The 17,971-nt window shown below is 39.1% G+C and overlaps 1 protein-coding gene and 1 long non-coding RNA gene across 4 annotated transcripts in view; one reads left to right on the top strand and one right to left on the bottom strand.

The window, feature by feature from the left end:
* LOC115942859 (uncharacterized) overlaps positions 1–17,971 on the bottom strand; it is a 230,713-nt gene that overhangs the window by 47,352 nt on the left and 165,390 nt on the right. The gene's annotated exons all lie outside the window — the stretch shown is intronic.
* The window catches only part of CYYR1 (cysteine and tyrosine rich 1), a 183,347-nt gene that overhangs the window by 138,556 nt on the left and 26,820 nt on the right, over positions 1–17,971 (top strand). The window contains exon 5 of the mRNA XM_081802351.1: positions 14,962–15,030. Within this exon, the coding sequence (XP_081658477.1) occupies positions 14,962–15,030 (69 nt within the window). The remainder of the gene's footprint in view (positions 1–14,961; positions 15,031–17,971) is intronic.

Raw genomic sequence — 17,971 nt, 5'->3', positions numbered from 1 at the left:
TATTCTCTCTCTCTGTCTCTGTCTCTCTCAAAAATAAATAAATAAAATCTTAAAAAAAAATTTTTTTCCAGGAATTTTGCTCTAAAGAACAGAGATATGTGGCAGTAGCTGAAGGAGAAGCCTGTTTAAGTATCCTAGATTTTCTGGTTCAGCTATAAACTAGCTTCTGCCTTATAATCAATTCAATGTTCATAGGTGGGGGTTTCTAAATGTGCAGGCCTTCTCTTAAATTATAAATTCTAATTTTAATAATAGCCATAATAAAGCAAGTTGAAGCTCAGGGTGCACTTTCAATATTATCTGGAAATGTTCAGTGGGGAAAAAAATGCTGAGAAATGCAAAGCAACATTCAGTTTCATTTAAGCTACCCAGCATCTTAAAGTTCTTCTGCAGCTCCCAGAGGACATCACCAATTACTATGCATACCAAAACTCAATAAATTCTAGTTGGAATGAATTTTATGCCACCAAATCCTGAGAAATTAAGGTTTAAAGGAACACCAAAACAAAGTATCTGAGATTGCCTGCAGATCAGGGTTCTGCCAAGAAACTGGCCTTGTTCCTAAAGTGTAGTAGAAAGCCAAAGCAATGACTTGGGCAATTTGGATACGAAACATCAAACACAAAATCTGTAAAAGCAAGAAAAATGAAACCACATTAACCAACAAAGAGATGGATCGGTGGTGGGGATTCTCCTCCATTTTTATGTCACTGTTAATGGATTCCTTTACCAGAAATAAGGGGTGAACCCTTTCCAAATATTGCATCAGTTCTCCATGTAATCATCTGAGTTCCTTTTCTCTGAGTCTGGCAACACTTACAAGATCATTTCCTTTAATTAAAATAATTTTGGCTGGGCACTCTGAGTTAACATCCCCTCTCCATACACTCAAAACTCCATCTTCAGGAGACAAGAGAAAACCTCATGTACTCAAAATAACACCACCCCTCCCTGGCCTCCACACATCACTCAGAAGCTGTGACGGGGGTGTCCCAGGTCCCCACCCCTGACTACTTCTCTACATTTGAAAATTCAACACCACTCTCTGTCTTGAGGTCGCCAGGATTCATCACATTATAGCCCTTTGCACTATTTATATGCATCATCCCAAGAGGCTCAGACTCCTAAGCAACACTTAACCTCCTCTAATCCTCCACATCTTTCCATATCCCCGAGTCTGTTCCAGTCCTTGACTCTTTCCCAACTCCTAAAACTCTTCCACGTGCCCCCTGGTTCTCAGACCAAACATCCCCAAACACCCAACCACCTCAACCTCTCTCTGGGGCTTTATTGATCTTCTTAGTTTAACAAGTATCTGGATTTTCGTGAGGGCATGCTGCTTCGAAAGCCCTCTCAAGCGATGATTGTCTTCTCCCACAACCCCATACACTAAGTGGGGAGCTTGAACAGTGTCCTCTCTGCTTCTCATGGCCACTTCCACACCACTGTATGATTCCTAAAAAACCCAGCTTTGAATTCCTCTTGTTTTGCAAAAACCCTCAGCATCCGGCTTACTGTTAGTCTCTTTCCAAAACTGTGTCTATCTTTTATCCTACTGATTTCAATATTCATATGAATGCTTTTTTTAACACCATGGGCTCTCGGCTCATTAAACTCCTCTCCATAACCACAATCTCAACAATTCCTCAACCACACACTCCCATGGTCATAAGACTGGCCTTGTCATAATAAATAAATGCAACTCCCCCTTAATCTCAATTTCAAAAACTCTCTTGTCTGACATAAAACAATCCTTCTGCTCCAATGAATCTTCATTCCTTTAACCTTGCCCCCTTTCTACTCATTCCCTTAATGTCTTTCTCTTCCTCCTTACCCAAATTTCAATTCCATTTCAATCATTATAGATCCTCCCCTGTGAACACTCCCAATCCCTGGCTCCCCTCTTACATTATTGCACTCTTAGCAAAACCTGAACCTTGGTCAAATGCATCTCTCTACCTTATCTACACTTCCATCTATGCAAATAAGTGTGGCTAGAGTGAAAAGCACAAACATGCTGGTTGGTCTCATTTTAAATTTATGACTTCCAACTTCACGTGAGCCCTATTGATGCCCCAAAATTGCTCCAAAATTGTGTTACATTTCCTTAGACCACTCACAGTCCCATTTACTAAATTTTATAAGATACCTTCTCCTTTCTCCTTGACTCTTCCATACCCTCCTAACCTTGCACACTTCCAAATGATGACCTTTCTTTTCACTTCGTTGAGAATATTTAAATAAGAAGAGAACGTCCTCAAGTTCCCACCACTACCTTGACCCACCAACCAGCATTGGCCCCCATACACTATAACTTTGCTCCTGTTACTATACATCAGTGATCTTTAAAGAGTTGTCCCCAGTGCAGGAGCATCAGTGTCACCAGGGATATCAGAAATGCAAATTCTCAGATGGACTCAGACCTACTGAATCAGAAACGCTGGGAGTAGGGCCAGCAATCAAGTTCCCCAAGTGATTTGATACATGCCATCTGGGAAACATTTTTTTTTTATTATGCTGGGTCCTCTCCCAGATACTCTGTTTTAATTTTTAGGGGAATGAGATGTAGATCTCAGGAGTTTTAAAAGCTTCCCAGGTGATTCTAATACAAAAGTTTGGAAACCACTGCTATGAATGAAATGTCCATACCCATATCTAAGACAATCTGTCAATTTCATCAGGCTCTTCCACCCCCTCTTGCCTCCTCAAGGACATTGTTTCAGCAATTCTCTTCTCTATTCTTTCCTTTGCATCTTCAATTTGTCTTTTCTACTAGCTCATTCTTAATTTCCTAAAACATGCTGTTCTAGCTCTTGTTAAAAAAAATCTTTGACTCTCCAGTTACTGCCCTATTTTCCTCTCCAGCTACTGCCCTATTTTTCTGCTCACCTTTACAGCAAAATGCTCTTAAGAGAAATCTATACTAATTATTTCCAGTGCATTTCTTTCTATCCCCATTCTCATTAAACCCACTCCCCTCACTACTCTTTGAAATCTGGATGTATCAAGGAACTGATGACCTCCATGCTACTAAACCCAATGGTTAAGTAGCAACTCCATCTTCATTGTACTTATCAGCAGTGATTGATCATTGATCATCACTGTTGATCATTCCCTCCTCCTGGAAACTCTTTCTTCACTTCCTTTTCAGGAAACCACCTTCTCTTTTTAATTTTTTCTCCCTGCTCCCTGGGATGTTCCTTCCGTCCCCTCTGTTGGCTTCTCCAAGCCCAAGTTCTGCAACCCCCTCTCTTTTCTCTCCATGCTTGCTCCTTAGGTGATCTCATCTCTTCTAATGGTTTTAAATACCTTCTAACACTAACATCTACAAAATTTCTATCTCCCAGTGAGACCTTCCTCCTAAACTCAAAACTCATATAAAGCCAACTGCCTGCTCACCGTGTCCTAACAGACACCTCAAATACAAGATGCCCGACTGATTGCTGAGATTTTCTCAAAAACAATGGTTCTTCTACAGTCTTTCCCAAATCAATCAATGGCAACTCTGTCCTTCCTACTTGAAATCATCCTCGATTCCTGTTTCCCTCTCTATCACACACACACACACACACACACACCCTGTTCACTGTGTCCACCTATAAACTGCTATTTCTCTTGCTTGAATTAAGCAACCGCATCCTCATTGGTCTCATGAGTCCACCCTTGTCTCACCAGAGTCTATTTTTTTTTAAGTAACATGTAGTGTATTATTTGTTTCAGGGGTACAGGTCTGTGATTCATCAGTCTTACACAACATCCAGTGCTCAGTACAACACATACCCTCCCCAATGTCCATCACCCAGCCACCTCAACAGAGTCTATTTTTAACTCAACATCCAGCGATACACTTGTAAGGCACACCAACTCCTGTCACCTTTTCACATAGAACTCTCCAACAGCTCCCTGTTTTACTCATAGTAAGAGCTAAGGGCTTTACAATCCCTGACAATGCCCATCAAATTCTAGTCTGCTAGTTCTCTGACCTCATTTCCTGGTATTCTTCTACGCAATCCCTCTTCTGTAATTACAATGGCATCCTTGCTATTCCTCTTCACGTCAGCCATAATCTCACTTCAAAGCTTGTAAAATAAATTTTCCATTCACCCCTCGATACCTAGTCTCCTTCCTTCTCATCGCTGCTCTGTGCCCTGTAAGGATAAACTTTATGACCTACCACAATGATCTCTCTGGCCCTCTGCTTCCAGGTGGATTTGGCTATTAACCTTAAAAATAAATCAGTCTGTTATTTTATCAGCAACAAGAGGTTTATTTGGGAATAACAGATAATTGCAATTTGGGACATGCAAGCTATGGCAAAAATCATAGACAAGTCCAGCAAACAAAAAAGAGGAATGTTATTTTATGGAGAAGAAAGAGGAAGTAGAGAGGGGTTGTTTTGAATGAAAGCCCATTGGAGAAAAGCAAGAGTTCAGGATGATGATAGTTTCTCATCTGCTGAGTTGCACGGATAGTTTTTCTAGAACACGCAATAAACATCTTTCCCTGTTAGGGCCTGTAATTGATGATTCTTTCCTATTGCATTTCTTCCATTGGGGTCCAATTCTTCCTCTAATTGACATGAATGGCACAACTCCCCTTCCAGCCTCCCCTTCTAGCCCCTGGAGTCCACATTAGTGAGGTTTCTCTTTCTTAATTTTCACGTGGTCAATGGGGAGCCCAGCAGAAGATCTGAAGGAGGGATGAAAGTGAGATTAGTCTTTCATTTTCTCTCCTTCCCTGTGCTTCCTTCCTGCAGTGTTGCAGGCACACATTCCTTAACCTTAGGTCACACAGCTCCTGTTAGGCAGACTTTTGACACAGTTGTTTGTTACTCTGAGTTCCAATAACCACTTACCAGTCACCCACTCAGGCTCAGTGATGATCATGGGGCTCCACTGTCTTTTCCTCCTGAATACTGTATTGTTCTTTGTCATTTCTCCTACAACCTGTGCACATCTCTGTAAATAATCACTTTTTTCAACTCTCCTCAAAGTACCCCATTTGATTGTGTCATTGGTATCCTGCTCAGACTGATGCAGGGCCTTTGCACATGCTATTTCCCCTATTTGCAGCACTCTTCCTAGACAGGCACATCACTCACTTTGGAGCCCCTTTCAAGTCTTTGCTCAAATGTCACCTTTCCCTGTTCTATAGATTGATTTAGAACTGCACTTCTCCTCACCTTCTTTTCCCTGTACATTTTTCCTACTTTATTGCTTTCCACAGCACTTATCATCCTCTACATTTTTCATCCTTTGTTCTTTTCCATGGCACTTATCATCCTCTACTATATAAACTTATTCACTTCTGTGTTTTATTTATGGCTTTCCCCCCTCTTCCCACTAGGTGCTAAACTCCCTGAGGTCAGAAACTTTTGTTTGGTTTTATTCACTGCTATATCATGAACACTTAGAACAGTGCCTATCATGGAATAGACTTTTTTTTTGAATGCATGCAAAACAAAAACAGAAACAAAACAAACCAAAAACCCTCCTAAACCCCCACAAGGTTAAGCAAGCTTGAAAATCTTGCCAAATTTTGGTAAATTACTCTGATCAGTTTAGCCTTATCCAAACTCAGGAGAGTCATTTAACTGGAGATTTTATTGAGTCTCACCATTGGTGACTTAAGATACCTTTTTAAACCGGTAAAATTTAGAAAGACAGATTTGCCCTTCAAATTCCACTTTTAAAGTAAATGTTAAAGCCCATAAATCATTTCAGTTGCTTAATTAGACATAAAACCAGGTCTCAGAAGTGTACAGCAGGAACAGTTTTAGTTTGATATGTGTGATTACTCAGTGTTTTCTATCTCCTAGCAGTATATCGATCCTCTATTTTGTGAGTTTGTAGGAAAAAGTAATTTTTTACTCAAGTAATTTTGCATGGATGAATTCCCAATACCTCAATGCAGTTATTCCTGACAGATATAGAAAAGCCAACCGCCCTGCATTTCTCTCAGCCTTTGGATCTGTAACTCTCTCTACAATTTTCTTGCTCCCTTAGTTCATCTTCCTTTCACTGAAATTAGGGAATTTTTATTCTTTTGTGAATGAAGCCCTCTTGACACCAGCCTACCCAAGATGCAGGTACATAACCCATAAATAATTTAAAGTTAAAAGAGCTGTCACTCTGATGATTTCCCTTGCATCTTCTTCTTAAAAGTTGCCTTTCATGTGAGGATCTGACAATTTTTTAATAGCATTATTGGATGACCATACCTGACTGTCTTCCTGCATCTATGGTTGCCTGCTTTGGAAGTCTCCACCACAGTTTTAAGCCTGTTGTGATAACTTCATTGTTTCAACAGAAATAAAATGATACTTTCCAAGGTTTGTGTATTGTGGTTAATATTTTTGCAATAATCCATCTGAATGCCTTCTGTACTCTGGTAGGATAAAATTAAAGTAGGCAATATCTACAGTGATGCCCATTTCATATGCCAAAATCAAATTGACGAATATCAACCAACATGGCAGAACAAACATCTTTCAGCTTCACAGGAGAATTCATAATTCCTTGATTTATTAGGATAGAATGTGTTTGTTTACATGGTAGGGGTCTGCACATAATAATCTGAAATGGATATTTAATAACTAATTGTTGACAGTTAAGATTACTGGTTGCCATATATTATAATTATTTTCATTTATTTTTTATTAAAAAGTCATTTTTTATTCGTTGTTAGAAATATGGGATACACAGAAATGCAAACTGAAGGAAGATAAAACTCCCTCTTACTCCCATGTGGCAGACATGGAGATCTGTCACTCATATCCCTTTTCAAAGAAGGAACTGGTGCCCAGCTCCAGGAGTGTGCCTGCCTGACAGCCTCCAACTGTTAACTCCTTCAGCACTTGTCAGCTTTCAAGCAGAGGTCCTACTCATCTCAGGGCAGCCCCTGACAATGACTGAGTAAGGCATGGTGGCCAAATTCATGATAACCATAGTCAAGAGGTGATGCAAAGGCCTGGTGTATCCACCCAAAGTGACCCCTTCTAATAGGCGAGCTTTGCTCCAGAACTCCTACGACAATTCTCCTAGACAGTCTCCTAGAGACTGTCTACATCACAGTGTGATAGTTCCCCTGCCTAATTCTCTTTCCTCCCCTTTTCCTTAACAGACGTTACTCCTTACTCCCCACTAATCTTTTTTAAGTTGTGGTAAAACACACAGAACATACAATGTTTACCTAATTAGCCATTTTTAAGTACACAGTTCAGTAGTGTTAAGTACATTCACATTGTTGAGCAACCAACCTTCAGAGCTTTCATTTTGCAAAATTAAAAATCTGTACCCATTAGACAACAATTGCCCGTCCTTCCCTCCCCCAGGCCCTGGGAACCACAATTCTTTCTGTTTCTATGAATTTGACTACTCCAGACACCTCATGCAAGTGAAATCATATAGTATTTGTCTTTTTGCGGTTAGCTTATTTCACTTAATATAATGTCGTAGCATGTGTCAAAATCTCCTTCCCTTTTTAGGCAAACATTATTACATGGTATGTATATAGACTATTTTGTTTACCCATCCACTGTCCATGAGTTGCTTCCACCTTTTGGCTATTGTGAATAATGCTGCTATGGACATGGAAGAGCAAATATTGCTTTGAGACTCTGCTTTTGATTCTCTTGGAAATACACCCAGAAATGGAATGGCTGTATCATACAGTAAAAATATTTTTAGGTTTTTGAGGAGCTACCACATCGTTTTCCAGAGTGGCTGGACTACTTTGCATTCCCACCAACACTGCACAAGGATTTTATTTTCTCCACATCCTCATCAACATTTGTTATTGATTGATTGATTGATTGATTGATAGTGGCCATCCTAATGAATGTGAGGCTGTATCTCATTGTGGATTTGACTTGCATTTCCCTAATGATTAGTGATGTTGAGCATCTTCCAATATGCTTGTTGGGCATTTGTATATCCTTTTTGGAAAACTGTCTATTCAAGTCCTTTGCCCATTTTTAATTGGATTATTTGTTGAGTTGTAGGAATTATTTATGTATTCTAGATGCTTACTTCAAATCAAGTCTATAATTTGCAAATATTTTCTCCTCTTCCATTGGTTACCTTTTTGTAGTGTTGACTGTGTCCTTTGATGCACAGGTTGTTAATTTTGATGAAATCCAATTTATCTATTTTTATTTTCCTTGCCTGTGCTTTTGTTGTCATATCAAAGAACCATCATCAAATCTGATGCTATCAAGCTTTTCCGTATTTTCTTCTAAGAGTTTTATAGCTTTAATTCTTACATTTAGGTGGTTGATCCATTTTGAATTAATTTTTGTATATGGTAAGAGTCCAACTTCTTTCCTTTTCATGGGATGAGGGGGCCCAATTTCTTTCTTTTGCATGTATTCAGTTTTCCCAACACCATTTGTTGAATCCCCAATAATCCTTTTGCACTCCTGTGTCATAATGTCTGTTTCCCAGATAACCCAACCAGCACATCACTGAGCCAGAGGTAGAAACGAGCTAAGCATTTGTATGTATCCTTCCAGTCCTTTCCCTATTTCTCCGTCTCTCCCTAGACACACACACACACACACACACACACACACATTCATATTGCTACATATGCTGCTTTTGAAAAAAATAACAATATATTGTGTATGTGTTTGTTTCATTAGATATTTGCAGCATCATCAAGTTTAAAGACTGCAGTGACTCATTGTGTGGATGCACCATTATTTACTCAACCAATACAGTATTTTTAATGTACCATATATTAAAAAATTACTTTGTTTTTTTTTTTTTTATCTGTTTCCTTTAGAAGATTGGCTTATGGTGAAAAAACTCAATGCTTGAATTACAGAAAAAAGGCTATTGGTAACTTATTGATTTTGTTCCAATTATTCTTATTTTCACTCTTCCTTTACATGCTTTTGTGGAAAATATGCAAAAACTTACTAAGGCTCCCATGCCTTACATTAAAATAGAATGTGCTAAACCCTTCATGAGACCTAAGAACATGCTTCATCCAAGTCTGGTTAGAGGTGATGGGGTTTTAATTTCTCAAGGGCAAAGCTATTCAGTGTTACTAATATTGCATTTGACCTCAAGGCTGACCAATGCTAAGAAACTCATTCTCCAGCAACCTCCAAGCTCTATTTGCCCTGGAATGCCTAACCTCAGGAACCTACTGATTTTACTAGCTGATATAACTCTGAAAGATTCCTGACACCAGGGTAGGAGCAAACTTCTCTGTCTACATGGTGGAGAAAAGCCATGGAAGACAGAAGATGAAGTTCCCCTTGGCCTTTTACCGGCTCTGTGACTTTAGCTATGGCACTGACATATGCTGAGCCTTGTTTTCCCCATCTCTAAATTAGCAATAGTAATTACCTTCTCTTCAATGTTGTTATGAGCTTCAAATAAGGTCACATATGGGAAAGTATAAATAGAAAGCATAATACAAATTTCAGTTGTTATTCTTAATAATTAGTGAGCATGATACAAGTGCGCAAGTAATCAGTGACTTCAGCACCGTGAGCTTCTTCGGAAACCAGGAGAACAGGCAAACTTCAATTTTTAAATGTAACAAACAACTCACCACAGCTAGTCACACTTTTGCCAAGTTGTGCTAAGGCTCCCAAACACTATTTATTGATTGACTAACTTACGGGTTATAGCTCAGTCAGTGCCAGCTTTTAAACTACCATTGAGTATCTGCAGTAACCAGTGTGAAGATTTTGTTGAGTTTTTAGACATTCATTGGTGCCCAGCTAGAGCACCAAAGTCCTCCTTACCAGAACAACCACAGATTCCAGGTAGGGTTGGCATAAACCCCTGGCAGAACAGGCAAATGTCACTGGCTCCAGGCCATTTGATACTGCCTATGAGTGAAGCCAGTGGCACTCAGATGTGAAGAAAGTGCAGATTGCCACACTTATCCTTGGGAAAAGTTAAAGTCTACATACAAGTGCCAAAGGACAGAGCCAACCTAGTATTCTACATCTTCCAGCATCCTCAGTCTCTGAGGTATAAAAATACAACTCCAGGGACACCTGGGTGGCTCAGTTGGTTGTCTGCCTTCGGCTCAGGTCATGACCCCAGGGTCCTGGGATCAAGTCCTGCGTCGGGCTCCTTGCTCAGCGGGGAGTCTGCTTCTCCCTCTGCCTCTCCCCCCTGCTCGTTTGCTCTCTCTCTCTCAAATAAATAAATAAAATCTTTAAAAACACAACTCCATCTGAGGAATTTTCCCCATCCATTTTACCCCCGCTATCTCTACTCTCTCCCCAACCATCCTCATTGCAATCGAATGCTTTTGAAATCAATGAACTCCAACTTATCTAAAGTCTTTACTTTTGAACATAAAGATGATGACAATGTTCACAATGGTCCCTCTATGTGATTATAAGTTTTGTGCCCCTACTCTAGTTAAGAGAGGGAGAAGCTATTTCTGATCCTTGTATGGAAACACCTAAACTAGGACATTGTTCAGTCTTTCACTCAAGAGAACAAAAGCTGGGTTCAAGGACAAAGACTGCTTCGAAGAGAGGGATAAAGGCTTATGGAAATAGTCAGTTTGACATTGTTGATAATTCTGGATCCTGCACTGTATCAAACAGGGATCCTAGTCCAGCTCAAAATCTTCCCCTGGCAGCACTCTGGTGGGAACCGCTAACACTAACTTACTGAAAGAAAAAAATTCACTGGTGGTGAATTAAAATCACAGCTTCTATTCTCCAAGTTCCTATGCTTCAGTTGATAGAAAAAAAGAAAGGTAAAGAAGGAGGAAAGAAATTAAAAAGCCTATTTTGTACATAAAGAGGTAGCAATATTTGTGCAGGTTGCAAGTCTGAATAAAGCTGAAAGGATATACATAAATGCCCCCCCCCACCTCACATGCACAGTTGAAACAAGTCAAAGATCTATTTCTGAGGTTTCCCAACATAATTGTTATCAAAGAATCATCATTCCAACATTTTCTTGGAGTCTATCCCTCCCAAATCACTTCCACAGCCCTTTCCAAAAATCCTTCCCATGACCTCAACCTGCTCTAGCCAGCATTTCACACCTCCCTTGCCTACCCCTGGGCTGTTCCAATCCCTCACTTTCTTCCCACTACTCCCTCCATCTGCCACATGGGTCCACCAACTTCCTTACCAAGTAGATTTCTTTGGATAAGTTGAACGATGAGCCTGATACCATCCAATAAAATGGACATATTTCTGTTCTTACCTTACTTGTCCTTGTTGTAATATTTTCCATTGTTGCCCATCTCCTCAATCTGGAATCCCTCCTGGGTCTGGGATCTCTCTCACCTCACTTTATTCTTTTTCTCCTTCTGTTCCCTCTCAGACTCTTTTTGCAGGTTTTCTTCTTGTAATCTACTAAATGTTTAGTTTCCATAGCTCTATCCTAAGCCTTCTGCTCTAATTATGCTACCAATCATCCCTTGGTCAATTATCCATGTTTATGTGCTAGTTGTCCTCTAGCTCATAGCCCTCTAAGGGGCTTCAATCCTGTATATCCAACTGCCCATGTTCTACAAGCCCCTCACACTCCACACATCTGACCCCTTCCAGGCCTGATCTACCTCTATTTCTGTGAATGGCCCTACCTCCCACCCACTTACCATGACCATCAACCTCACATTCATTCTTTTACTTGCTCTTCCACATCTAGCTAGTTACCATCCTATAAATTGTATCTCCTTCATTTGTCTCAAAATCATCTTTTTCCTCACCTCCACTGCCATTGTCACAGTTCACACTCTAATCATTTCCCTCCAGATGTAGTGAAATAGTGTGCTAACTCATCTCCCTGCACCAACTCCACCACTATTCACCTCTATTCTAGGCACAACTATGGTAGTGATGATTAAGAATTACAGAGTTTTAAGTGAGAGATCTGAGAATTCTGAGAATTCCCATCCCTATGGGAAGTTGTCTAAATTTCTGTCTCCTTAATGTTAGAATGAGCCTAATAATACTTTTCCAGGGGTTTGGTAGAAGAATTAAATGAGTAGCTCTTAAGCACTGCTTGGCACAAAAATTCTCAAGAAAGAGCCTCTCCCGTTTTTAATGTTACCTTACTACCACACAAATCTGAGTAGTTATTTTACTTTCCTGATTATAATCCTAAAATTACTTCCTGGAGCACCCAGAATAAGTCCAGACTCCTCATTTTAGTTTCCATGAACTTCATAATTTGGTTTCTACCTGCCTTTAACTTTATTTCCTTAATCACATTCACATGTTGTCTCTACTCTAGACACATGGGACCAGTGTAGTTTCCAGAACATACCCTGTTGTACTCTCAGCATATCTACATTGCTATCACCTCTATCCAAAGTGTCTTTCTCCTTTCTATCAGCTAGCTTCATATTCATTCTTTAAAATTCAGAACAAATTTCAAAATTTCCTGGGAAAATCCTCTTTCCCACAGTCTCATTTAGAGATTCGTCTTCATGTGTGGGAATGGCACCTTGGGTGTATCTACATCTTCTTATAAACACATTAAAGCTTTTATCACCTTATTCTGTTTGTACTTCTCAGCCTGTCTCCTCCTTCCTCCTTCCTCCCCCCAATCCAGTGCCATCCATTCTATAGATAAAAGAATTTTGTCTGTCTCTTCATCTCATCATATGTCTGACACATAGTAAGTGCTCAATACAAGTAGATGAATGAAGGAAAGAAAGAAGGAATGGAGCAAACAGAAAGTTAAGAATGAATGGATAAAAGACGGGACAACAGCTATTTCTCACTATGATAAAGTCTCAGGATATTTTTTCTTCAGTTTCTGAAAACTCATAGACCCCATTATCCTGCCACAAGAGGTGTTGTAATGTCCCAGGTAGAGTCCATTACCTCATCTCCCTGCAAATAATCTCCCAGGTAGCTCTGTTCTCGTGCTCCCTATTGAATCAAATCCCTACCTCCAGCCTTTTTTATCCACTGTGATCTGCAGATCTTCATCCTAACAAATGATCCTTTATTAATTCTGGAGAGATTTATCCCTTTGACTTTTTATAGTGCCCTTACAATGAAGAAAACAAAAGACAACCTGTAAAAGGAGCTACAGAGAAATTTGGACTTTCTTGTATTACTCTCCAGTAACTCAGGGATTCATTGAACAAATACATTTTGAGCACCTGCTCTTTGTCTATAATGCATTATGTACAAGAAATACAAAATTTGATAAGCCAAGGTCCTTGTTTGACAAGGAGCTCACAAATTAGCGGATCTTTCAACTAACATTGCTTTGAATGCCTACGATATGCCAGGCACAGTCTTAGGTGCTAGGAAAATAGCAGTGAACAAAAGGGAAAAGGTTCCTATTCTCATGGTAGTGACACTCTAGTAAGGAAAGCAGACAATAAATACTCAGGATGCTTTAAGGATTAAAAAAAAAAATGAAGAGGAGCAAAGGTGTACACTGGGAGGTCAGTTATCCACTTGAGGTTGTCCAGTCAAGAGGTAATTGGACACTTCTTGGTATAGGGTGGTAACCATGGTGAAAATTACTGAATTCTATAACACCAACTGGAGCTGCTGACAGATTAGACATGAGTTATAATAAGAAAAATGGGCCAGTCCTGACACCAAGTATTTTGGTCTATGTACCCAGGAGAAAAGAATTGCCTTCACTTCAATTGGAAAAGTCAGCATGAGGAATAGGCTTTTTCAGTGAAATAAGAAGCAATATTATGGTCTGAGAGTAAAATGAAGAGGAGATTTGCAGGTTGAGAAGAAAGGAGAACTAATTGGGAAAGTAATTGTCTATGCCTTCTGTGTTTTGAAGGTGATTGGAAGATGAACAATAAAATGTTTAATTTTAGATGTGGTATGTTTGAGATGCCTAGAGATAATAACAGCAAACATTTATATGGTAACCATTATAAGATGTAATCACTAAAAGATGTATGGTGTGAATTTAAATCAGGATGTGTTGTGTTGGTGGACCTATAATAGTGATGTAACATAGTAAAGTAGATGTTCAGGATATCTTTCTCCTGCATTAGAGTTAAGAGGGGGGAACATCCTGTATTTTAGAAAAGAACTGTTTTATTTTTTGTGGATTAGGCTAAAGGATCACCAGTCCATTAAGAGTATGATGCTTCTTCATGGATGTAGGAGTTATAGATCTTGAGTAATGGTTTATGTAGTAGAAATAAATGAACATTCTCAGATAGCAGAGAAAAATTAACTCCTCTCTCAAGGGGCATTGGCTTATTGCACATCCAGATTTATTAAATAATTTAGCCTCAGTTTTAAAAACTGTGGAAGGCACAACTCTCAGTTCATTTATCAGCAGAACCAGAATGTATCTCAAATGCTTATCATCTGTATTTTGACAAGGAGTATTTAATGGATTTTAGTAGTGCTTTGTGTAGAATATGTGTTGAATTCTAATATTGTAATTAACCAAATTAATTCCCTGTTTACCTGGTTTAAAAAAATGTCTTAGGAAGGAAGAAATGATCAACTATGACAAATGTTGCTAATGGTTACAATATAATGAAGATTGAAATTTACCTTTGAATCTAATAACTTTCAGTCATTGGCGACCATGACAAGAATAGTTTATGAGAAGTAGTGGGGAAGAAAGCCTAACAATAGGATGTTCAAGAAGAATGAAAGGAAAATATAGAACATGGGGTAACTATTTTAAGAGGATTTTCCAAGAGGAGCAGAGAGATGGAGTCATAGCTGGAGGAACATGTGGGTCAAGGGAGGATTTTTTTAAACAGAAGATTTTATGGTTCATCCACATACTTAGGGAAATTACATAGTGAGAGGGAAAACTGATGATGCAGGAAGAGAGAAGTCCTGGGGTAACAGACAGAAAATGGGAACTAATGATAAAGTAGAGGAAATGGCTTTAGACAGAATGAAGGAGGACAGATCAACCATGGTTATTGGAGTTAAGGAAAAGAAAAGAAATATTCGATTTACTAATAGAACATGTCAAATTCTCTTTTTTAATTGCTTTTATGTATCAGTGAAATAAAAAGCAAGGCTGAGACTGAGAAAGGAAAGGTGATGTTGGAGGCTTCAGAAGAGAGCAAAAGGTGAGTGCCTGGGTGGCTCTGTCGATCAAGCGTCCAACTCTTGATTTTGGCTCAGGTCATGATCTCAGGGTCATGAGATCCAGCCCAGAGTCGGGCTCCACACTTAGCAGGGAGTCTGCTTGAGATTCTCTCTCCCCCTCCTGCTGCCCTTCCCCCCACCCACGCTCACGCTCTCTCTCTCTCAAATACATAAATAAAATCTTTAAAAAAGAAGAAGAGAGCAAAAGATATGAATAGTTGCCTGGGAGAGTTTTTAATTCTCTGCCCTCTCTGTGGAATGTGTACTACAGATGCCCCCTAGCAAAATCTAAACTTGGTTAATCCCATCCTTCCTAAGACCTAAACCTTTTGGATAGGTCAGGAAGTGAGGACCTCACACAAGATGAATGAATACTAATTCTTTCCATGGGAATTTTGGACCTGGAAATGACAGTGAATCTCTCTTGAAAGGCTTGATTTGTGGAAACATAAATCCTTGTTTCGTGCCATGAGAAAATGAGAAGTGTGTCTGTGGGGGCCTTGGGAATAGGCAGAATAGACACTAATGGTATGAAGTGAGGGATCCAGGTAAGTTGAACCTTCTTGAGCAAAACATCTTCCCTGATTCATCAACTGAGTTTTATGAAAGTCCACAATGACAGTGAAAAGGACATTTACTTACAGAGTACCTTCTAAAAGTCTAACCCCAAGCTAGGTGTCTTAAAAAATATTATTTCATTTAGACAGTCAGTCCATCAGCACTGCAAAGAAGCTTCTTCTTCCAGAACCCATGGAAGAAATACGTCTTCCCAAAATGTACACGTATATGTCCAAAATAATATTGTACATATCTTTGCTCCAGCATGAGGTGGAAGTGACATTAATCGTAAATATCATATTTAAAAATTTTTAAATTATAATTTAATGACTGAAAAGAAATCAGTGAGCAAGAGAATGAATACTTGAACTGGAGACCAAGACATTGGAAATAGGATTGGGGGCAGAGGACAGAAGGCTTGGAGGGAAGTAGAAGCCACAAAGAGTATAACAGACGGAAGTGAATCAGGTATGGGGGGAAAAAAAAGGCTTGAGTGTTGTAGACAGCTATTGAAAGAAACTTGTCCAGACAGATAAAAAGTGTCTGGGAAAGAGAGAGAATGGTTCATGGAAATGCCTATTAAGGGAATCAATTACTGCTCAATATGTGAAATGGGCATTCTTAACTGGATTATAAGGTTTGAAGAGATTACACAGAAAGGCACAAATGTCCTTAGTTACCAGAAATTCAAAAAAGAGAGATCTGCCTGGACTCAGATGGGAAGCCTGTGTAGAAAAAAAATGTGACATGGAAAATAAATGTCTATGAAAGCCAACTCTCTATTCCATGGAAAGCTTTTTATTTCCAGCTAGCATAAATAACAGGATGTTGTACTTACTATAATTTAGCTACCAAAACAGAGAGATACCTAATGCATATATATTTGTATAATATATATCCAAGATATATGGGATTTCTCTCTGATTTGGTAGATATATTATAAATATTATAAATATGAATGTAGTTATCATATATGCAAATATGTGGTGTGTGTGTGTGTATAAAATGTTTTACCAAATATATTACTGAAGAAGGATAAGGAAGGATTCAAGATCAAGGTAAACAAAGTTGTTGTTTGGGGTAAAGAAATCCTTAGCAATGAGTTCACTGCAGTGGAAAGAATCAATAGTACACTCCTTACTAACACTTACCCCACTTTTGGAACCACAAAAATCTCCCAATACTTAGTTTAAACCTTTGTTCTACATTTTTTTTCCTTTCCCAGAATTCAGGGCCCACTGGAAGATAGCTACTTACAATCTGTGAAGCGTTCATTCAATTCTTGAAACTCAGTTCTCCCTTCCCCCTCTTTTCTCCCATCTGAGTCTCATTTGAGAGATCCTCCCTCTAACAATTCTCCAATCAGGGTGTGCAAAAAAATATTTCTGAACAAAAGGAAGTGTAATGCTTTTCAAAATGGCATATTCAAATGTGATTTGGAATGTCTAATCCCAAACTTCAAAATGTTGATAATTTCCATAGACACATAGAATGCCAGGTCTGGAAAGGAATTTAGAGGTCATCTGGTACAAGACATTCATTTTGTTCATAAATAAACTAAGGCCCAGATAGCCAAAGAGAGGCAGAGGGGACCAAAGCCACAACTGATTGGATTGCACAGCGAAAGGAGATGAGAAGTGTGCCACTTCCAGCCCCTACTTCTAAAATACACCTTTTGGGTTTTTAAGAACTTGCTTAAAATCCTGACAGCATGTGGATCCAGACATTAATAGCTAATATAAAAGAGATCACTAAGAAGACAACTAATTGAAAAATCTCAACAGTACATACCCTCTTTTTTTTTTTTTTTTTTACAGCTTATACAACGTTTATTTGACCCTACTTTCCCCACAGGCTGCTAATATATTTCTCTCCTTTCTTTTCTAGCCATTCATCTCATATCAAGATCTATCTGCCATTTCCAGTTCTTGAAAACAAATTCTCCTTCGCTTCCAGTCGTCTCGTGTTCACAAAGACTAATCTCCCGAAACAAACATTTTCAAAGTCAATAGTTACATTTCTAATTAACATGTTCAGTGGTTTTCTTCTTCATTTTTTTTTCCCTTAATCCTCAGAGAAAAGATTATTAGCTTTTTTTTTTAATTCTTATGTTAATCCCCATACATTACATCATTAGTTTTAGATGAAGTGTTCCATGATTCATTGTTTGTGCATAACACCCAGTGCTCCATGCAGAATGTGCCCTCCTCAATACCCACCACCAGGCTAACCCATCCTCCCACCCCTCTCCCCTCCAGAACCCTGTTTGTTTTTCAGAGTCCATCGTCTCTCATGGTTCGTCTACCCCTCCGATTTCCCCCGCTTCATTCTTCCCCTCCCGCTACCTTCTTCTTCTTCCTTTTT

This window comes from Leptonychotes weddellii, chromosome 1 (assembly GCF_054177405.1).
Source record: "Leptonychotes weddellii isolate Sample4059 chromosome 1, ASM5417740v2, whole genome shotgun sequence".
NCBI classification, from domain to species: domain Eukaryota; kingdom Metazoa; phylum Chordata; class Mammalia; order Carnivora; family Phocidae; genus Leptonychotes; species Leptonychotes weddellii.
This window is presented reverse-complemented; position numbering and strand designations above follow the sequence as displayed.